This window comes from Apteryx mantelli, chromosome 1 (assembly GCF_036417845.1).
Source record: "Apteryx mantelli isolate bAptMan1 chromosome 1, bAptMan1.hap1, whole genome shotgun sequence".
Lineage (NCBI taxonomy): Eukaryota > Metazoa > Chordata > Aves > Apterygiformes > Apterygidae > Apteryx > Apteryx mantelli.
This window is the reverse complement of record NC_089978.1, coordinates 70,389,140-70,412,398: the sequence shown is the minus strand read 5'-3', so window position 1 is coordinate 70,412,398 and position 23,259 is coordinate 70,389,140. Positions and strand designations below refer to the sequence as shown.

Here is a 23,259-nt window from a genome sequence, read left to right as displayed (position 1 = left end):
TTGTGGAATTGTTTGGGGGAGTGTATATTGTATGATTGCACACATGCACTTAAGGTCATTTTCTTTTAAACGATTCAACAAACTTACTAGTGACAGGCTCCATATATGGAAATATCACAAGTAACTCCAAATTGAGTACTTTAGCTATAGCAGCTCAGCAACTGTAAATGATGCCCTGCCATGTTTTATAGCTTAATTAGGTACATTTTTCAGCTTCTCATTTCTTTTCTGTGAACTGTGTTTATATGATCAGGTGCCAGGTTAGTTGGCTGACGGTGATTTATTCTTTAGAAACATGTGGAAAATGCCCCCTTTTGGGTAAGGCTTTCCCATTATAAGGATGGAAATAGGCTGGATTCATTTCAATCAGCTGCTGAAAGAATCTTTCGAAATTTAGAAAAAGTAGGCATGTATGCAGAACCTGAGTCCTATAAAAGCATAGGGTGCAAGAAGTAAAGATTACAGATGCTTAGAAATGAATGGCATTTGTAGTAGTGAAGTTAATTACTGCTGGCAAATTTCCACCTCCTCCTCATATTGTCTTAACATGGTATAGATTACTTTTAAGAAAATCCATACAGCTCATCAAAATGCCAATAGCTGCTTGCTGAGGTAACAGGTAAATCTATAAAATCCAGGTTTTCCCTGTAAATGTGTTAAAATTATGTAAAAGCTATGTTAGGAACACTGGCTGTACAGTAATTACCCAAAAGTCCAATTAATTAGTGTAAGTTTCATATGAATTTGACTGAAAGCTCTTCTAATTGTGAATTTTACATGAAGTACTTTCAGAGGGCAGTGATAGGGGGAATAAAAAAAATTTATGTCCAGTCCCCTGTACTGCTTTATTTCTGAATGAATTACTTGGTCATGTAATTGAACAGTTGCAATGCTCGTACACAAAAAACAGAGTTAACACTGTGCCTCCCAAATTCCTGGTTCATGAATGCTCAACCATAGAACGGTAACCTTTTAAAATAGTTTTATTAAATAGGATGTGTATTTTAAAAAGAATTTAAAGCTCCAGAGTTAATTGACTGCATTCCACTGTAATGCTCTGTTCTGTGCAACATATGCACTGCTTGAGGCCAGAGTTGCTCCCACTTCTTCCTTTAATAAGTGCATATTTCATGTGGTGAAAAGTTTGTGTTGGCATGTGGAGTTCTAAAAGTGGAAAGAACACTGTGCTAACTTGATGACAGTTTTACCTGTAGAAGCATGTTCACATTTATTACCCATATAATTTAGATGTAATATGTGTGAATAGCACAACCTACTTTTCTGACAAATATTTACATATTTTAGTTGAAAAACGATCAAATCTCTATTGAAAATAAGGTGTAATTCTTAATGTACATGCATATCAAAGCATAATAATTATGTCAAATACTTCTTAACTTTACTGTAAAACTGCTTCCACTTTTTCAGTGAAAGGCCATCTATGTCCCTGCCATGTTCACTTTCTACTGTCAAGTGAGTTTTTAAAAATACAGTATCTAGCTAATGGTAGAAACTGTATTGTGCCCTTAGAGTAGTAATATTAATTTTGAATACATTTTTTTTTGTTTGTATGCATCTCAGAATTTTTCCACTGAAATGAAGGACACCCTCCCCATGAGCAAATTTAGGCCTCTTAATAATAGGTTTGCTTTTCTGAATTACAAGTTGAATTACAAACCACAAGTTGAAAACACTGCCCCAGAACATTGGGCAACTAAGAATACAATAATAGCAGTAGCGTGTCACTAATTTGCCACTTTGTCCACACAGTGAGGGAAAATAACGGATAATACATTGGATCTTATTTTGCCCATATGGAGATAGCAATTGGCAACAAATGATTTCCTGTCCAGAAGTCAAACCCCTAGGACAGTTGGAAGGCACTATGTTTTTATCATTTGATCCAAGGATGGACTACGGTGGGAAAAAGAAATGAAACCCTTTTTCCCTAGCTCAAAATATATGAGCTAGCTGGACTTGTATCTCATGTACTTAAAGAAGCAAGATTGTTTTCAAGAATATTGCATTTGAGGAGTGTAGCAGCTTACAGGAAAAAGAAGTATCAAAAGAAAAGGAAAAACTAAAATCTGATTGCCACAGTGTTTGATTTTTGGAAATTTGAAGGGACTGATCTAGGCTAAATTGTTCTGTTAATATAGCTGTACTGTATAATATTAGGTGAGTAAAGATAGAACATCTTTAAAAAAAAAAAACTTATTAGTGCTTCTGTTCATTTTTAATGGTTAGTATATTATATGCCCATAAAGAGTAATTTTATAAATGAATAAATGTAAAGCAATATTAAAAGGAAAATAATGTAATGTTGTCTACAAGCAAAGGTACATGATGAAAATGTAGAACATATTTTACAGTGTTTCAGTTATGTCTCATTTATTTTTGTTTAGCACAAAATATAAATACCTTTCTCATGCGGATAATCTAGAGGAAAGCAAGCAGTGTTGCTCACTGGTAAAATAATCAAATGAATCTTTTGTCACTGCTCAGGTGGACCCCGAGGTTTTTGCTGCACTACCTGCTGAGTTGCAAGCAGAGCTCAAAGATGCATATGATCAAAGGCAAAAGCAATCAGAGCAGCAACCTGCTAACACCTTTGGTGAGTATATAGAGTTTTACAATAGTTTTGTATAGGAGTTGTTCACTATTTGAAGAGACTTTTGCAACCCTAAATACAAACTGGAAAATATAATGAATGTTCTTAGGACGATCCTGTCTTAAATTGGATTTCAGTATTTATTTTTGATAGACTGTCAATTACAACCAGCTGTGGTCTCATTTTGCAAACAGATGCCTAGCTTTACTTAAATGGGTAATTAATTCAATTCATTGTGACTGTGGCACTAAACTTACCCATGTCCATATGTTTGCAGAATGGGATTTAAACTTGGTATGTCTCACGATTTAAAGTATTAGGTCTTCAGTACCTAAGTTAGTTAAGCATGTATGTTCAGATTAGTATCCTCTTTGTTCATATAGCAGTAGTATGCATTTCAGGGAACTAGAGATGGGATACATCTCACCATAGATGTTTGATAGTCAGATGTCTTTACTCTGAGCTGATCAACCAGGTCTCCTTTTTATAATCAGTAGGAAGAGATAAAATAAATCTGCCTCTGGAAGTGCTTGTCATAAAATAGGTTGGAAATGTCATTGGTTTCATTCGCAGTTAAATAGTGCATTATTATAATGCACTATATATTTCACAGTCTGTGGACTAATGCAGATACATTGGAATCTGATGGAATGAGAGAGAGTTTCTTGGTAAACTAAGAAGAAATAATCTGGGGTGGGAGGGGGTGGCTTTCTGTTGCTGGTTTGGCTGATAACTACTGGTGGGAAGTCTTAGCAGGTGTCTAGGTTGGACAGTGCTCTAAGGTGAAGCAATTTGTCCAGCAGGCTTCAATTTTTACCAGCTGCTCGTATTCAAGAGCAGAAATGTTTGATGTTAAAAGGCTTATGAATGGTTGTGTATCCTCCAAGTACACTATTGTCTAGCAGTGCTTTTCAAATACTCTAAACATTGCCCATATCTGGAATGACATGTGTGTGTAAGCTGCCTTATCTAGGTTATGTTTTCCCAACTGATCCATAGATTTTTATGGAAGAGTCCCCCTTTCAATGGAAAAATACTAATTTTAAATTTATCAACCACTGACTATTACTGTGTTTTTCAGTATCAAAAAATCCTTTACTACACTTGAAGCATGTGACAATGAAAAGCAAGAAAAAAATCAGGAAAAAAAATCCAGTTAGTCCTGTTAAAAAGATTCAGAGTCCTTTGAAAAACAAACTCCTTGGTAGCCCTGCAAAAAACATGCCAGCTATATCTGGAAGCCCACAGAAGCTCATAGATGGTTTCTTGAAACAGGAGGGAGCAACTACTCAGGTAATTTTAATCCTAACAACAGCTTTTGGTAAAGCTATTTCCATTTCTTTAGACTTAGTCTGTGTTAACGAATGCATCTGGTTTCTTTACTAGATGTAATTTGAGCTCCCAGTATCTCAGAATATTGATTCAAGAGACTTGCATATATATACATATACACACATGCACATATGCATATATATACTTTATAGATATATATATGTATGTATGTGCACATATATAATGATTAGGTGTTAAAATGTTTGTCAGACTGAGCATTATCAACTTTTATGTTTGGAACAGTCAGAAGCAGTTCCATCAACTTCAGATTCTTCAGGGCCGTCAGCTCTGCAGACTGAGCAACCTGGTTCATTTAGGCCACAAGCACCCAACCTAGCTGGAGCTGTTGAATTCAATGATGTAAAGACATTGCTGAAAGAATGGATTACAACTATTTCAGGTAAGTAATATCTTGCTTGTTATGATCTTGTATGCACTACAAGAAAAACTTTTTTTAGCAAACCTTTTGTACTCTTTCTTCTTGCTTCCTTCACTCCTCCTTTCAGTGGTTATTTTTCACAGTAATCTTGAAGCCTTGTAGTCTTGGAGTAACTGGATTCTTCCCACTCAGTTGCTGTTCTGTGTTTTTGCCAGCTCCTGTTGTTTCTTATTTAACAACACAAAAATCTACCTGCTCTCTCTTCAGCCCATTTTTCAGGTCCTTGTCATATGCCTTGATGCTACTTTTATTGGAAGTTTTCCTATTTTGTCAAAGATGTTACAGCTATTAAGGTGAAAACTACTTAAAGGGAATTCCTCTTTTATGGAGGTGTCATTTTAGAGGGAAATGATTGCAAGTTTTCCCAAAACTGCCAGAAAGAATTCTAGGATGAAGTGCAAGAGTGTCACCCCATTGTTAAATTGTAATTTGAATTTTAATGCAATGTCAAACAATTAGCAATGCCTTAACATCTTGGAAAATATGACCTGCTAGCTTCTTAATATCCTGGACATTACCATTCTCTTAAGAGTTTTGAAACAGCTATTCCATTCTAAATCTCTATTTCTTTTCTGTTTGGTTAATATTAGCTGTGCTGGCATTTGTTCTTACAGAGGTAAAAAAGAAGAGGTCCGTAAACCAGATATCTCAGGACCTTGCAGTCCTTTTATGTACACAACTTCTCCTGACATTAGGGGGAGGTATGGGAATACAACAATTGTCAGATCAGCCCTTGGTGTGCTAACACCGCAAAATTTCTTTACATTCTACATGTATTTGGAAAAAAGTTCTCTCATTTTTTTTCTTTTAACAGATCCCATGGAAGAAGACATTCTACAGGTTGTGAAGTATTGTACTGATCTAATAGAAGAAAAAGATTTGGAAAAGTTAGATCTGGTCGTTAAGTACATGAAAAGGTAACTTAATTGCTAGTATTTGTGACATTTAGACTATTTTTGTTAGAGCCTCTATACTGGGTGCTTCAGTGTGAGGCCAGAAGCCTGCTGAACATTGCACTGATGAGTGTAAATTGTTTAAGGTTAAATTTTATTCAAAAATGTAAAAAAAAGAAGTTGGGCAGGTAATATAGGTTATTTGTGAAAAATTAATAGTATCATTCAATAGTATTATTTGCTACAAAGTCTTTTGTTTCCAGACAAAGGATATAGTTTTTGTTATGGTTGTCCCTTTTCTTCATCCTGTTTTCATTCGTTTTTTATGTCACCTTAGCTCTTTCCTTTGTTTCATCTGGTTTCAGTTCTGTTGCTGTCTCCAGATCCTAATCTCCGTCTCGCCTCTCCAACCTATTCTTAAAACAATTTTTATTACTTATTTATTGTGCTCCTATTACTCTTCCCATGAGTCAGGAGGCCCAGTTCCATTTATGACTTGCTTACTGATACTTAACTGCGTAGCTCAGCTTTTTGTGTCATAAATTTGAAGAATAAGTATTTCACGGAAACTAATCAACACCCAAAAGACTGCAGCAGTGTAAAAACTTTGTTATGCTTTTGTCTTACGGGATGTCTTTAGGCCTTAGAAACTGAGAAATATACAGTGCAGTTAACTGTTTCATTGAATGGTGTATAGTAGATTCTTACCAAACTGTCCAGAAAGAATCATGTCCCATTCTGATCCCTGTATATGAGATTTGCACTCAGGACAGCATGTCCCTCCAGAGCCTGGTCATAAGTGTAGGCCTAGGGCTCAAGGAGTCAAACCATATGCTGTTATCCATATGATACTGACATTAGGTTCTCCAAAAATGTATGTGTAGGTGCCCTCTGCTCTCCTGTCGTAGTTTCTGTGGTCCTTAACCTTTAATTGGCTTCTAGTAGCAGCTGAATGATAGAGGGTAACCCATACTTATCTGTGGGCCTCCAGGATTTGATTCCACTTCTAGCAATGCACACAATATAAAACCTACTATTAAAATGTCTTAATTACCTCTGACATTTGTTGGAAGAAAGATGTAGCATGTACATCTCAGTATGAGGGAAGAAAGGTGGGGATCCAGAAACTTGCCATTTCTGATTCTTCAGTATAAAGTTGTTAGAAGGTGACCACTTTAATCACAGGCTTATAGCCATTGCAAAATACAAACATTTACAAATTGGTATGACTTCCTTTACATCAGGAAAAGTATTCCCACTGAATGTCAGAGCAATCTGAGGCATTACATGAGACTTGATATATTTAAAGATAGGACGTTATCAAAAACAAATCAAAATACCATTCATAGTGAACTGCTGAGATCTTGCTTTTCAATATGAAGACCAAAACTTATTGTCAAAAGAGCTGTTTCTGTAATAGTAATTTTTTTTTCCTCTTCTTCCTCTCTCCATTCAGGTTAATGCAGTCATCTGTAGAATCAGTTTGGAATATGGCATTTGACTTCATTCTTGACAATGTTCAGGTAGTTTTACAACAAACTTACGGAAGCACATTAAAAGTTATCTGAACTTGTAGTAAAGAGCTTGATGAGAGCCTGGAGCTCTCTGCTAGCTGTGCCATAAGTGCTTGTGAGGTATTTGCAAAGTGCATGATAGTAAAGCCCTGAGTTTTTATAATTTCAAATTTCTTTTTAAACAACAAAGTGTTTTGTACATTTCTTTTCAGAAAGTGCCAAATTTGTCAGTATTGCATGTAAATAATTGTGTTAAAATTCTTTTATTGTAGTATAGAATCTATTTACAAAATGTTTGTTTATAAAGTTTTATGGATTTTTACAGTGAAGTGTTTACAGTTGTTTAATAAAGAACTGTATGTATATTTTTGTACTCATTCTATTTTGTCATGCTTCAGTTTGAATATAGCTAACCCCTTTTATTAAAGCTGTAGCTTTGACTCATTTTACTAAGTTCTACACAATGACACTGTCTCAACAGTTGTAGGAGTCTCTGCTGTACGTTCATCTGACTATGCTTTGTTTCTTGCTCCACTGCCTTTAGTACAGATTTTAAGCCAAGGGAAGAATATTAGCTCATTCTCTGTTTCATTCTTCAGAGACTGAAACCCGTGTGGCCCAGCCACTCCCAAACACAGTGTTAGCTGAAGCATAATTGCTCTCTGGAATCCCAGCTCTGCATATTCAGGTGTACAGTTCTCTCTGGAGATGTGTGCTGGTAGAAGAAAACAAATTTTCAAAACAAATATTTTTGTATGTATCTTATCTGAATTAATTTGCCCGCGTTTCCACTAGTTACTGCTTTGGTCTTTCACAGCACTTTTTTTGACCATTTCTTTTGAGAGTGTTTTGTTGTTGTTGTTTTTTCATTTTTTAGACTAGCATGCTAACTGCTCATATAGAGAAATATCTGCTGAAATTCAGTTAAGTGTATTACCAGTTAGGTTTCAGGTGCATAACTCTGGTTTTGTGAGTGCTGTTCAAGACTTAATTGAAACTAGCATCTTTCTTGGATGGTGGTCATGTTGATCAGGGGGGAGGTTCTGGAGGAGTGGGAGAGAGCAAATATCACCCCTGTCTTCAAAAGGGCAAGAAGGAGGATCTGGGGAGCTACAGGCTGGCCAGGCTCACCTCAATCCCTGGGAAGGTGATGGAGCAGCTAATCCTGGATACCATTTCCAGACATGCAAAGGACAGGAAGGTGATTGGGAAGTAGTCAGCATGGATTTATGAAGGGAAATCATACTTAACCAACCTGATTGATAGCCTTCTATGGTGAGATTACTGGCTTGGTGGATAAGGGGAGAGCAGTGGATGTTGTCTACCTTGTCTCCCATAACATCCTTATAGATGATAAGCTGATGAAGCACAGGCTAGATACATGAACAGTGGGGTGGATTAAAAACTGGCTGAACTACTGGGCTCAGAGGCCACAAAGTCCAGCTGGAGGCTGGTCACCAGTGGGTTGATACTCGGGCCAGTACTGCTTAACATCTTCATTAGTGACCTGGAGGACAGGACTGAATGCACCTTCAGCAAGTTCTCGACACAAAACTGGGCGAAGTGGCTGATACACCAGAGGGCTGTGCTGCCATTCAGAGGGACCTCAACAGGCTGGAGAGATGGGCAAAGAGGAACCTCATGAAGTTCAACGGAGGGAAGTGCAGAGTCCTGCACCTGGGGAGGAATAACCCCATGCACCAGCACAGGCTGGGGGGCTAATGAGCACAAGAGGAGCCTCACAGAGAAGCACTGGGAGGTCCTGGCAGACAAGGCTAGCAGCATGCCCTAATGGCAAAGGAAGCTGACAGCAGCTTCCTGGGCTGCATTAGGCAGAGCAGTGCCAGCAGGTTGAAGGAGGTGATCCTTTCCCTTTACTCAGCCTTGGTGAGCCCATGCCTAAAGTGCTGGGTCCAGGTCTGGGCTCCACAGTACAAGAAAAATGTGGAGCTGCTGGAGCAAATCCAGCAAAGGGCCACAAAGATGATTGATTAAGGGACAGGAGCACCTGTCACAGGAGAGGTTGAGAAAGCTGTGATTGTTCAGCCTACAGAAAAGAAGAGAATACATCAACATGTATAAATATTTGATGGCAGGGGGGTTAAGAAAACAGAGCCAGACTTTTCTCAGTGGTGCCCAGCAACCAGCCAAGAGGCAGTGGGCACAAACCAAAAAAGGAAACTCCCTCTGAACACAAGAAAACACTTTTTTACTGTGACAGTGGTTGAACACTTGAACAGGTTTCCTAGAGAGGTTGTGGAGTCTCCATCCTTGGAGGTACAGAAAACCCAATGGGACACAGTTCTGGGCAGCCTGTTCTCAGTAGCCCTGCTTGAGTGAAGGGGGGCAATTGGGGTGGGGGGAAGAGGGAAATAAATTATTTCAGAGGTCCTTTCTAGCCTCAACTAATGCAGTTTTGTAATCCTAAAAAATAATTTCAAAAAAGCATTAGTCTGTAAAATTCTGGTTTCTGCAGTTGTTTATCATTAGGTATCTTCATTCTCCCTTCATGCTCTCTGTTTCAAGCCCTCAGATATTTTATTCAAGTTCTCTCTTCCTTAAAACCTTCTAGTGAAGGTATTTTGCAAGTTTCACCATAGCACCTGCAAAAAATAGCATGCTCCTCTTCCAGGAATATTTACCTGAGAAAAGAACACCTTTCCATACTCAAGGAAACAAGAATACAGCACAACCACATTATTTGATATCTCTGTTCTTAACTTAAGAACTCCTTTTATTAGTGTAGCTTTCATGATTGCATAGTTAGCAAAAGAAAATAACAATTAAATGCAGTCTCCTCCCTTTGACACTCAAGATCATTCTATTCTAAATCACTGACATGCCCAGTGATGTGAATTTGCACCACACACAAACCATACTGAAAAGGTCCTTTTCAACGGTATGTTTAAAGTCTAACAAAAGTTTCTTGGTAAGTTTAAACTCCATTGCCAAAGGAGGCCACAGTTATAAAGCATTTGTGATAGAGTCCATACAATCCAGATTTTTTTTAAAAAAAGGGGGGTTTTGAATACCAAGATCTGAGTGACAGAAAGAATCTGATCAGCTCCAACTGCTTATTACAAGTTAAATTTTTAATAAGTATTTTAAATGCTAAAAGTTTCAGTTACATGAAAGATCATTATCAGTTCTGTTTCAGTTTGTGCTTTTCAAAAGTATTTGTTTGGCTCCTCAAGACATGAGTTTCAAATTACCAGGAGACCACCTGATTAAAGATACATCAAGCTGTCAGCCCAAGCAGGGTCCCAAGAGGGAAGGAAGGAGAGGAAAACACTGGAATTAGACTGACTTTTGGTTATCACAGACAACATTAACCAAATGCCTTCTGCACTGGTTCAGTCCCATGATGTCAAATGACTCAACAGCTTTGATGCAGCATTCAAAGTCACAGCTTACTTGCAGACAGTCGGTCATTTTTGCACACACTTACCCACAACTCTGAAAAGAAAACAGACACCACATCTAAACTCCTCCTAGCAGCAACCCTCCGGTAATTCTGACTTGCTAAAAACCTGGCCTGCAACTCCAGTACATCTAGAACATGACAAACAAGATGTGAGCCACCAAAATCACCTGAGAGCAGGGCGTGCTCCAAGGGAAATGAAGCAAGAGGAAAAAATGCTTTTGCTGGAATGCATATTCCATCACTTTGTCAAGCCCCGAGAGGCAAGCCGCAGTCTGGCACTTCTGTGTTCTGTAACCGCCCATGAAGTGACGCTCTGTTTACTGAAGCAAACTATAAAACAAATGGGCTACTATGTCCATCTCCTTTATTTGCAGCTCTGCATTATAATGATTACAGGTCGACTTTCATGAACTGTACAAGCAATAAAAGGCGGCCAACTATGCTTTACATCATTGTTTCACACAAAGCAAATACAGAAATATCCAATTGCCTAATTTTCTATTTAAAAAAATTTCTATAGGCACAATGCAGAAGAATGTTGGAGAAGAGAGTCAAGGGAAGAGGTATGCATAAATAAAGAAGTACTTCTTACATCAAAAATGTCCCAAGAATCACAAAGTCTGCAGAAGCTTGGTTAATCAAATACTGCAGTACTGATTTCATCAGTATAAAAGTGAAAGAGCTTTAGTTCTGTAATAAAAATTCAATTTATTTTACTTTATTTTGGAGGAAGGAAAAAGTGGAAGGAAGGTGGAAGAGAAGGAAGGGCAAACTTTAAAACAGCAGCCAGTATTAGGAAGGGCAGTGGGAGAGGTGAACAGGCACATTGGAACCGTGGGAACATGTAAATTGACCACTGTCAAACCAGTGTAAATTTCTTGGTTTCTCATGGAAAACATTTTATCCACATATTTTCCTCTTAAACATAAATCCAACACTGTCTTCAATATATGACTTTGTTGGTGACTTTTAGAACAGGAATAGGGAGTTTATTCCTGCCTTCCCATTGCTGTAAAAAGTTATCTAGATGATTTCAAATACTTTCTTCAGCTCTACAATAAGCTGCCAGTCAGACTTCTGCATTTCATCTCTGAACCAGTCCTTCAGAGCATCAATGGACTGCCGACTGATCTGTGATACACAAGACAAAGCCATCAGAAACATATACATGTATTAATAAAGGTAGTTTTCAGTGTGCTGGAAGCAGTTAATCTAAATAAAGGGCAATGGTCTGCACATCAGGAAAGCTAGTCCTAATCCCAGTTTTACTACTGATCTGCTGCATAACCCATCTCTCACCCATTTCTGTTCATTTCTCCTCACGTCCTTTACCTGGTCTGCAGGGACTGCAGAAGCACAGATCCTCTTGCTCCTTGGGCAGTGATGCAAGAGCCTGTGACAGGAGGGGAGCTCCCGTTTCCCCCAATGCCCACCATCACCGCCACCCCCTCGCAGCACTGTCACAGGTCTTAGACCTCTAACCGAAAAGCAGCTCTGGCCCCCCTTCCCCAGGGCATGTGGATACATGCCCTTAGTGGGAAGAACAGGTCTTACTACATGGTAAATAAAGCAGCTTTAAGAACGTGAAGAGCTATGGCTGTGCCTCTGACAGCAGAAAACTGAGCAAGGCATCGTATCTAGTCTGAACCTTGCGTTCCAGAATCTGAGCAACTGAAGTACTGCTAATTACTGCACAAATTTCAAACTAGACAAATACAATCATGCTGTAATGCCATGGGGGACTGCTATGATGCTCTGAGCACTAACTAAAGGTATGCAACAAGCTAATTTGCCATTTACCCTCTCAGGTGCAGTAATTTGCAAAGTATTTTTAGCTGCAGTATCATTGCTTTGGTTCTCTTAAGTAGCACTACTGCAAATCTCGAAATAAATTTATGGAGAAACTAGGTTGAATAATGCCACACATGGAAAAAAGCTTCTATCAGAGAGTAACCAACATTTGTAATTATTTAGTATAAGTTTTTCATGCTTCATACAATATTTCCACTTCAAGCAAACAAGTTACCACTAAGTCATAAGCCCCTCGCAAAAATATAGATTGCTTTTACCTTACTGACGAGGATATCTGTTGCTTCAAAATGTCGTCCATACATTTTAGGTGATTCACCAGGAATAGGTTCTATTTTAACACATACTTCTTGGCCTTTTTTTGCAACATCCACTGGCTTATGGTTTATTTCAATACTTGTAACTATTCCAATTTCAACAAACTGTAATACAGTGAAGAAGCTGTAATACACGTAAGCAAAACCTGCATGCACACTCTTCTTTAAATTCCTGTTCATATACACAAACTTGTTCATATGAAGTAACATACTGTCAGAGCAGAAAGCAGCACAGCAACACATATTGCAAGGTAAGTGTATCATACTAAAAAGGGCGATAATATCGACTTAACTGTAGTTCATCTAGGATATCAATTTGTTACATTTTAAGATACCAGGAGTTGACTGTCCCCCGTATCAGCTACCAAGAGCAGCAATTTTGCTTATTACTTTGCATCCCAATACAAAAATTGCAGCAGAGGGAGGGAGGGAGGTTGACCAACACCTCCATTCTCCAGCCATGCTTCTCGGTACAGCGCTGCAGAATTCCTGAGGCTGTGCCTCTGCTAGAGGCTACAACTGCATTCCAGCAGAGAAAAACCTATCTTAAGATGGCTAATCCCTGGGAAAGAGACTTGATCGAAGACTGAATCTCATCTCCTGTACACTGGGGAAGCACACGCAAATGCCTCCTGGTGTAGCATCCCAGCAACTACCAGTAGATCAGAATAGCCATAGGCAAGAGGCTCATACTTACATTTTTGCTAGGTACACACATGGGAGTCCCCTGCTTCACTTGACCTGCTTCCACAACTACGCCCATCACTATTGGGTCACGGGAGTTGAAAATAAACTGAGGGAGTATTTTCATCTTGCAAGGAAATACTGCTATATGCCTGGGAGGTGACAAAAGGCATTTTGAAATAGATACTGGAACAATGCACACAATATTAACAGTTCTGCTTTCTCACACATATCTTGGGCATTTATTCTAGTAGTGTCACTTGGGGAAGAAATCATGCAGCAAAACACTTTTCAATCTTGTTAATTTCAGTCAATACTTGATCTTCAAGAACTATAGGGAATAATCATCAAGTATGGCTGGCATGAATTTTATTTTGACTGGCTTGGGCAGCCAACTAAGACCAAAATCAAAGGAGCAGTAATTAAAGTATAATTATACCCTCAGAACAGCATGGGAATAGAAGTATTATTGCTACAACCCATCTCAGTGACTCCAAAATTCAAGTTTTTTTGTTTCGTTTTTAATCTTAGCAACACAAACTCAATTTGGGATCAGGAAAAAGAACTTGTCTGAGGACCAATGACATGGATTCCATAAATTAAGTTTTAGATCCCTGTAAGTTCTTGATGATAGCATATTCATATTATTGCAGTCAGGATTAAGCCCCGTACACTGATAGTATGCAAATATGGAACAGTAGAACCTAAATACTTTCAGTTTTGTTTTCCTATCCCTGCAAGACTAACCCATCTGTCAAAAGTAGGAAGAGAAACTAAGTATACAAAGCAAACCTTAATAAGAACACTCCATATTTATGATAGTTTAAGCTAAACATTATAAGTTTTTTTGTTTGTTTTTTTGGGGGGTTTTCTTTTTTTTTTTTACAACTCATATCCTAATAAACCTAACCTTTGATGGCAACAATTAGACTGGGACTACACAATTTCTGGCAGTTATCAGTTTATTGTCCTATCCTCTTCCTCCTTTCCTCCCTCCCCATCAGAACTGCATGCTAAATAAAAATATGGAAGCATGAAGTTAAATGCAATTTCATTTAGTAATAAAACAATTAAGAGAGGTAATTTGGGAAGCACCCAAATGAGGATGACTCATACTTACTTGAACTCCTCTTGTTTCTGTTTTTTGTAGTCTTGTCTGTATTTTGTGAAGGCATCAAATAAGTGATAAATTATTTCAGCACTAAAAATCCGAACTCCTAAGCTATCAGCCATTTCCTGTGCATCACGCTCAATCCTTACATCAAATGCCAGAATTACTGCATATCTGCACGTAAAAAGAAGTCAAACAATTTATTAGACAGACCATAAAACTTGAGCTAAGGGAGTCTACTATGCATTTATCAACATAGCAAAGAAGTAACTTACTGAGGGTCATGCTCCAGCATAACTGATGCTTTCATAACATCTTTTTTATGGACAGGACCTATGTTAATTCCTGCATACTGTTGAAGAGGAAAACCATATCAATCAGTCACTAATCATTCTGAGTTAAAAGGAAACAGCTATAAACTAAAAGTAAGATCATTATTAGATACAGCATAAAGTACTTACTGGCACTTCTGATGTTTTAAGAAATTCAAGTAAAGCTTCTAAAGAGCCTAAAGTAGAAGCCTGGACATAAACACCTTTCTCTTCTAATTTGATTGCATTCAGTGTTTGCTTCAGTTCATGTATTAGTTCATCCTTTAGAAAGGAAAGCAAATTTTAGTTCTGTTGTTATTATGCTACAGCAAAGTACAAAATTGTTCTGTTCATAAGCTGTTGAGACAAAAGTGATAGCCATACTGATAAGAACTACACTGCAATTCTGTAAGTCGGTACCTGTGTAGCCCTGTGATACACTGCTGCTTGTTTCTGACATTAGAAAAGCCTCTACTGAACCAAACTACCTGAGGATTTTGCAAGAAGGTGATCACATAACACAAAGCAGATGCCCATCTTGAAGTTAGTAACATTTCTCCGCAGACTACAAACTGCTCTTTCCAGCACAGCAAGTTTACCAGTGAGGCTGACTGAATACAAGCAAAACACAGTGTGTGGCAGTATCTTTGGTTGCCTGACTGAAGCGCAACAATAAGAGCAGAGACTCCCAAAATTGTTAGCTGCAGAGGATTCCAAAAGCCTTTTACGCTGCAGTGCCCGAGTACAAAGCAAAAGGTACAAGAGCAACAAGGCTATCTTGCTGCTTTCAGAAAAGTTAGAAATCTATTTCAGTCTATGCCTCTTAAAAACCCAAACACTCAGTCTTTTCTTCTGACAGATGAATCAATGTTCGCCTTTACTTAACACACTCAAATGCCTGCTGCTAGTACATTTCACATACATACACACATGCACCCAGGCAAAGCCTGTGCTTGGGGGACTTGAAAGAAAGATTAATCTTCCTTTAGAGAAAAAGGCAAGTAGACAATTCAGCTGCGTGCTTAAAAGGGAACTAACACTGATTCAGTAATGTTCATAATGACACTTTTTTTTCTTTTTAAACTAACATTTTGACTTTGGCAAACAGGAGCATCTAATCTGAATTTTGATACAAGACAGCTGCATTCTTTCTTATGTCATTCTGATACTGTAAGTCACAAAAGAAATTTAACATGTAAAGTCTTAAATTAGTTTTTCCAATTCTGATAGTTTGAAGAACTCCACTAACATATATTGGCCCAAAATGATTTCATTAAAATATATCAATCACTACAAATACCAAATCAATAATTAACATATATTCAAAACTGCATTCTCCATAAGCAGATACACTCCAATAAGATGTCAGGAATAAGCTAAGAATCAAGATACCAAAAGTGTCACCACACTACATTTCATATGGACACAAAGCTACAGCATGTTATTTTCACAGTTTTTAAACCTGAAATAAGCAGATTATTTGCATACTGAACTCTCACCATTTGAATGAACTTTATCATCCTCAGCTTAAGTGTCTTATTTCAACATTAGCCGTCCCCATAGATCCGACTGGAGTGCTATACGCTAAGGAACACCTCACCTTGAGCACTGGGACTTCATCCTCTTTATAAGCTACAAGTAACGGCAAACCAGCCAATGTTTTTTCCAAATCTTTCCCAAGAATCTTCACACCTTGAGCAGCAACAACCTCTTTGTGCTTTTCATACTGGTTCTGAAAAGAAGAAAAAAAACACCAGCTAAGTGTTCACACAGATGCTACACAGCAAAATAAAGTTGTACTGAGTAGTTAAACTTGTCCCCAGCAAGCATGGCAGACAGCTTGACAGTGAAGCCCAGCAGCTCCCATCTGCCTTCAGTGGTTTTCTCTGCTTGTTATTCCTGAACACGCATGTTTCAGTCTGCATGCTCACCTCCTCTCCTCTCCCCCCAGAGGCTGCTTTTTTTTTTTTTTTGGGGGGGGGGGGGCAGGGACGGAGGAGGCAGTCAAAAAGGACGACATAGTAGAAAACAGCAAGTAGTGATACAGGCAGCTGCTCACTAAAGCACAAAATCCAGCCCTATATAGAAACAAGGGAAAGAGGCTGACAGCTTGCCTGAAGAAGTCACTACTGAGACTCAAGTGAGAGAGCCCGAGGCTCTGTGCAGGAGGAGCTGCCTCCTCCCCCTGCCCAAGGCCCTCCATCGAACCTTCTCAGGTACCTTCCCGACATAGCCGCATCTGCAGTTTCCCAGGCACGCTACAGATTTTCCTCCCCAGCCTGGGGGAACTTCAAAGGTCCCTCAAGGTCCTCTACAGCATCACAGAAGACAGATATTTTTGAAGACCTTCAAATCAATGTTTAAACAATTTTCTGGTTTGTTTTTTTTCCCTTGTTTTGGAGAATGCCTCATCCTTTCCTTGAAACTGCAAGGCAGCTTCCTTCCTCCATAAGGATTTCATTCCTGTAAGCCTCTTTCCTCAAGCCCTCCACACCACAATCTGTCTTACTTCAAGGATGACACTTTGCCATGGACAGGCTGAACTGAAATGTACCCTCAATCCCCTGCTTCAAAAAACCCAGCTCCCTAGATCACTCCCCAATTAAAGGTTCCCCGACTGAGCATCCTTCATCCCACTGCTGGTAGCTTACACCCCACCTCCCAAAGCACAGAAACTCACCTGAAGATATTGCTGACTGAACAGATTACAGATTAAGTCCCCCCAAAAAGTGCAGTCTCATAACACACCAAAACAGTCCCACACACAAGTTTTTATCGTCTGCTTTAAACAAAGTGAAGCAAACAGAAATGTTTTCAATTCGCACCTCACAGTAAACAGAATATATTCAACAGATTCCAACAAAGGAGAGGTCTTAACCTGTGGATCAATGTCAATATTCCCTTTTCCACTTTCTAGCAATTATCAAGTCATGACTGTAAAGCTGCACTCCAGAGCAGGAAATCCGACTTAAATCCTTCAAGCTGTCCTGTCCCTCGGCTGTATTATTGGGCTGCCATAAATCCAGTTGGAAAAAGTGGCTCTTGTCCTCCTATTTAACCTAGGCCAAGAAGCTCTTGTTCAGATTCCACCTCCCCCTCAGTAACGCACCCATACACACCTTTGAGGCCATGATGGCCTCACAGCAAGAGTTCACCATGGCAGATGAACAAATGCCAAGGTCAACCCAGGCCCCAGCAATTACTAGTATTATGTTACAAGAATATAAAAGTTTGCAGGAAGGGACTAGATTTAATGCTAAGGACTACAGCTGCCCACAAGGACATGCTTCTCCAAAGTGATTTTTTCAAATTATATATATTAGCTTATAGCCTTTAGTTTCTGCGACTGTCCTCTTCATTCACAAAAAGCAATACAGAAAGGATTTCAAATTCAGTGTTTCTCCCTTGATGACACAATCCTGTTAAGGACTAGGACAGCAAAACCTCAAACAACTCAAAAATGAGAGGGCTGTAGATTCTGCATCTCCTCTCACCAACTACTCCTAGAAACTCACTTGTTCAGTCTTCTCAAATCTAAGTTTAAATGCTTTCTGCTATTAAAAAAAAAAAGAAAGAAAAAAACAACACTTTTTACAGATAATATTTTAAGTCGAAAATCACCATACTAGTACACTCTTAGATTCTCATCTTAAATTTCCATTTGCCTTCCACACCAAGCCACATGCCTGAATCCTTTATCATTAAAATGGACACATCTTAATCCTTGCTGCAGGGGAACTCCTTGATCCTCTTCTTTGCCACTACTATAACAGACACACCAATAAATATATGCATGCACAGGCGCACGCACACACACACACACAAAAACCCCACGCACTATAGATGTACACTGTATTCCCTTTTAGCTCATCTTTAGATACTGCTACTATATCTGGAGTCTACTACATTTTCAGTAGTATTAAAACATGATTTTTCTAGTTCTAAGTTTCCTCTAACTGTCAATACACCATCCAGTTTCCATACCTTGACTCGGAGCTCCTTCATAGGAGGAGGTAACAGAAGACCTCTGATCTGAGTTACTATAGGACCTTCTACTCCAGGAACAATAATGGTGTCTCCTTCTTTCAAACGTCCATTAATCAAAATAACATCTATGGTTGTGCCCATACCAGGCAGTGCTTTAACCTGAATGAAAGGAAAAAAAGGTACTCCTTTAACCACTTTAAACATACCTCTTTAACCAAGAAGCAAGGGGGAGGGAGAAATTTCTAAATGAATTTCAAAGAGCAGCTACTGAATTACCTCCATGACCTGAGCTCTCAGCTCTTGACACTCAGCCAGTCTCTTGGTCAGCATAGTTTGCGTTAGTTCAACAAGAAGAGCTATCAGACTTCCCATGCCATCTCCTGTGTGAGCAGAGGTAGGTACAAGAGAAACAAAAGTGCGGGGATCCTTATTCTCATAAAACAAGGCAGCGTTCAAGCCCTAGAATCAGGATCAATAGTTCCGGGGGGGGGGATAAAAAAATAAAAATAAAAATAAAAATAATCAGTATTAACAGTAATGTTCAGTCCCAGCCAATTATGATTGCATTTTTTAAATTCCAATTAAAAAAAAAAAAGCCATTGTTACCAACAATACGCTATGGAACATGCAGCCTCAACCCACACTTGGAACCAGTATGGGATAACTCTACAAAATAATTATTACATTTAACTTCTGGACAGCATTGTACGTCACCAACAGAAGTTCCCAGAATTGATGCGATTCATGCCCTGCCAATGTCCAAGGGAACAAGAGACAGATGGGTTCCTCTCAGGCAATTCCCAAAGAGGGGAAGAACAGGGACAGAAAGCTTGATCTGCTATTTGTGACTCCCTTGACCATGCACAGCAATTAGCTGTTACTTTTCCCCAAACTAGTGCTCCATGGATAGAGCAGTTGAAAAAGAGCAGAGTTTAACAACAGAAAAAAGTTTGGTTTATGAGAAGTAAATGCTGATGTGTCAGAAAAGATGCTACAGTTCTTTTGATACTGTGGGTTGTTTTGTGAAACAGGTTTCTAAAAATTACCTTCAGTAATGCTTTTGTTAACAGAACAAGCTTGAATATTCCAGCTTACCTGTTTTGCGAATTCCACTATGATAGCTTTTGCACGTTCTTCAAATTCATCTTTTGTATTCTTCTTCTGCTTCTTTAAAGTGACAGCTACATCTGTATCTGGACTTTTTTTCCAGTCATATAACCTATCAATCTTGAAAACACAATAGGTCATCTTATACGCTTTCTGAAGGGCATCTTTAGGCTTATACCACTCATTTGTGAGAAATACTTAACCAACCAGAGCTGGCTACCCTTTTGCTCCAGTAGTCGAATTAAATCTCTTTATTTAACTGCAATATTTTTCTGTCTATATATTTACCCAATGTTGGACAGTATTTCAGGAGCAATACGATTTCAGGTTTTAAAAATTCTACCTGTATTAATCTAGGTTCATATGAAAACAGCTTATGTACATTCATTACCTCGAGTTTAAGATAAAACAAATTCAGAAGAAAGATTCATGCATAATTCCACATACACAAAGATGAGAGGTTTTTGTTTTTTCCTGAAAAGAGATAGCGCTATTTTTAAAAATCTTATAAAGCTTGCTGGTGAGAATTCGGAATGTTTCGAATCACAGAATCACAGAATGGTTGAGGTTGGAAGGGACCTCTGGAGATCATCTAGTCCAACCCCCCCGCTCAAGTGGGGAAACACTATGCTATGCTGCTACAGAGAAGGGAACACAAAGGGGTTGTTCAAAATACACACAACTGCATGCTTTAGAGAGACATCACTAAATAAGTTTTCAAAGCAGGTCAGACTTAGTCCAAGAAACTATATTGACTTAATCTAAATTCCTAGTTAGCAAGCTTCCATAACATTCACAGGCTTCACTGTACCACGATACACACATATCTAAACTAACACACAAGTTAAACATCACAACTCCGTGCTCATTACAACCATAATATTTTCTAAGCCTTATATAATACAAGTTTACATTTGCTCTATAGCTCAAGACTATATACTTAGAAAACAGATCAAGACCTAGACACGTGACAAAACTGTAACGTGAAAAGCAAAAACTTTTGGCTATTTAATCCTAGGGTCACTGTAAGCCTTAACAACTCTCCATCCAATAGCTTTTTAAAAAGTAGATATTTTCAGTAACAAGATAATGGTTTTCTCAGTTCCAACATCTTCAGTCTTAATGCTTATTTCATTTTTGAAAGCATGCTGCAGTTTTTACACTACACATGAATATCCTGTTATAAGTTGTCTGCCAACACATCAGGTGACGTCCAGAGTCACTGGACAAAAGTAGTTTCCTTAATACAATTCATGCAAGTCATGACAAAACAAACAGCTCTGCCACTACAATTTCTCATGCATAAACACCAAGGCTGAAAAATAACTAACTCTACCATCTAATACTGCAGAGCCTGAAATACTTCCAATGATCGATAGTAATAAATACATTAATGTGACATAAGCCTAAAAACCAGCCTGTCTTCAATCCACAAACCAACAAGTATCACTAACTAAAATACAGTAACGATTTTAAGTGAAGCTTGTCTTTCAATTTTATAAAAAGAAAACACAGCTCCACACAAATCCATCCAAGTAGCTCTAAGAAAAAAAAAATTGATACAACTTACAGAAGTGTGAACCATATAATCAAGTCATAAGATAAAAAATTATCAGTAAAAATTCATGGGAGATCTGTTAGATTGTTCTGCAAAACTCCCATAAAGCTATATAATTATTGGGCAGAGGTATCAAAAATGCAACAGAAAGAATCCAAAAATCCAAGAACCACTGCTTCAAACTATACAAACAGTTTGAGTTCATGGAAGAAACAGAAAGTAGTCAAATGCCAAACATACTATTAGATATGTCTGAAAAGCTATCTTACCTTGTTGAGAGCTACTATAAAGGGGCATTTCTTAGATTTCAACAGGTTTATTGATTCAATTGTCTGTGGCTCCAAACCATGCATGATGTCAACTACAAGAATAGCAATATCACAAAGCGAGCTTCCTCTATTTCTTAGATTGCTGTGGCATTAAGAGAAAAAAATTGTCATGCAGCAACAAAACATTAAGAAACACCAAATAAACAGTGTTAAACTCGTACTGACCAACAAAAAGCAAAAACTGATCAAGTAGTTATTTCTCACACAAAAATATAGAGAACTACATACCAATAAAATACCCAAGTCACACTGTAAGTTAAATTCCATTTAACAGAATACATTTGAGTATTTGTAGGCAAAAATAAGAGGATGCTACTAGTCTCCAAATAGTTTTCATATTATTACATATTTTTTACAATCTAAGATACATTCTGATTTGTTCTGAGTAAGAATGATAAGATTTCAGTGAAATACAGGAGTACCAAATCTGAATGAGACAGATTATTATGCAGTACTACATAAACACTTCAAGATCATCAGACATCTGTGGTGCATAACAAAAGCTAGCTAGAAGATGAAGAGCTATCAGCAATAAGATGCCAAGAAACTGATAGCACATTAACAGGTGCCCTAAGACTTGTCATTTCAATGCTTTTAGAGGCTTATTTTTAAGAATGTCACATCAAAGCCACCTTAACTTTTGTTTGGGTATTCCACCAGAACACTACCTCAGTAAATACACATACATATTATGGTTTAAACTTAAAAGTTGATTTAGTGGCTTGTTTGCATGTCATTGGTGTTTGTAGACAGCATATGAACGCTGCTAGGAAGCAGCTGACTTTTGCTATAACTTGCAGCCTATGAACTCCATAACCTTAACTGGGACACTGTGAACTGGAGGCTAAGATAGAAGCTTTAATTTTTTAAACCAGCATACTTATAATGTCCTCTGAGATTCTCACCTTTTCTCTTCCAGCTAGCTTTCTGCTTCTGTCTTTTCTCTCACACTAACTACTCAGAAATAAAGTTACTTTTATATGTTTTTTCAAATATTCATGACTCAATTGACATGAAGACAGAAAAGTTACAGGCCAGCAGTTAACCAGATACAAAAAGCACCTGCAAAGCAAGCAAATCCACTTACTCCTCTACTTTCGTTTTTATTAAGCAAGAAGAAACACAGTGGATTAGGCAAAGACCTAAGTACTTTGTTAAAACATACGTAGACACTTTAATCATCATTTCTGAAGAGAACAATATTGTAAGAATAAATATTACCTGAAAGACTCATGTCCTGGAGTGTCAATTATCAGCATTCCCGGAATTTTTATGTTCTCTCTGTCAAACTAACATTTCCAAATATTAACCATCTTGGAAAGATTACACAAGTAAAAAAACCTTCAGAGCTCTGAGCCTTAGTGACAACACTCACTTCAAAGATACAGATATATATTTTAAGCAGAGCTGGCACCTTCCATTAGCCAAATCAGTCAAAGCTCATTTCAGTCCAAAACATGAAACACTAATATGATGCAGCACATCCCCTGGATATCAGGTAGCCATACACTTAGCTAAGAAGGTTTGTAAGACAAGGTAGTCTATAGAAGAAAAACCAGTTCAGGCTAGTGAGATTTATCATACCTGTCTTGAACATTTACTCCTCTCCACTGATCTTGCAGTTTTAAGAAACTGAGTAAAATCTTAAGAAATGCACTACAGAATTGAGAGGAACGCAGTTTTCCGTTTAGGTTTTAGGAGAGCTGTTGCTGCAGCCTCATCATAATACTCAGTAACAGCCAATGTTCTGGGCAAACTTCCCTCATTAAACATTTCCTCAGCAGCTGACTGACTAGTTTTGTAATTACGAAATTTTTAAGTTACAAGTAATAT

The 23,259-nt window shown here is 38.2% G+C and overlaps 2 protein-coding genes across 6 annotated transcripts in view; one reads left to right on the top strand and one right to left on the bottom strand.

Annotated features, from left to right (window-relative positions):
- The window catches only part of REV1 (REV1 DNA directed polymerase), a 62,667-nt gene extending 55,494 nt beyond the window's left edge, over nucleotides 1-7,173 (top strand). For 3 of the 5 annotated variants that reach the window (XM_067294610.1, XM_067294617.1, XM_067294604.1), the window contains 5 exons: nucleotides 2,506-2,614; nucleotides 3,693-3,904; nucleotides 4,187-4,343; nucleotides 5,197-5,299; nucleotides 6,732-7,161. In XM_067294610.1, the coding sequence (XP_067150711.1) occupies nucleotides 2,506-2,614; nucleotides 3,693-3,904; nucleotides 4,187-4,343; nucleotides 5,197-5,299; nucleotides 6,732-6,843 (693 nt within the window). In that variant the 3' untranslated portion in view covers nucleotides 6,844-7,161. Of the gene's footprint in view, nucleotides 1-2,505; nucleotides 2,615-3,692; nucleotides 3,905-4,186; nucleotides 4,344-5,196; nucleotides 5,300-6,731 lie in introns of all 5 variants that reach the window. The other 2 variants (XM_067294615.1, XM_067294619.1) reach the window with 2 other exon arrangements.
- Nucleotides 7,174-10,560: 3,387 nt separating this feature from the next.
- Nucleotides 10,561-23,259, bottom strand: part of EIF5B (eukaryotic translation initiation factor 5B) — a 38,176-nt gene continuing 25,477 nt past the window's right edge. Inside the window, exons 13-24 of the mRNA XM_067294590.1 lie at nucleotides 22,648-22,715; nucleotides 21,367-21,508; nucleotides 19,528-19,659; nucleotides 18,709-18,891; nucleotides 18,430-18,591; nucleotides 16,046-16,177; nucleotides 14,596-14,727; nucleotides 14,410-14,486; nucleotides 14,144-14,308; nucleotides 13,037-13,175; nucleotides 12,283-12,444; nucleotides 10,561-11,344 (exon numbers count right to left, since the gene is read on the bottom strand). Coding sequence (XP_067150691.1) covers nucleotides 11,237-11,344; nucleotides 12,283-12,444; nucleotides 13,037-13,175; nucleotides 14,144-14,308; nucleotides 14,410-14,486; nucleotides 14,596-14,727; nucleotides 16,046-16,177; nucleotides 18,430-18,591; nucleotides 18,709-18,891; nucleotides 19,528-19,659; nucleotides 21,367-21,508; nucleotides 22,648-22,715 — 1,602 coding nt within the window. The 3' untranslated portion in view covers nucleotides 10,561-11,236. The remainder of the gene's footprint in view (nucleotides 11,345-12,282; nucleotides 12,445-13,036; nucleotides 13,176-14,143; nucleotides 14,309-14,409; nucleotides 14,487-14,595; nucleotides 14,728-16,045; nucleotides 16,178-18,429; nucleotides 18,592-18,708; nucleotides 18,892-19,527; nucleotides 19,660-21,366; nucleotides 21,509-22,647; nucleotides 22,716-23,259) is intronic.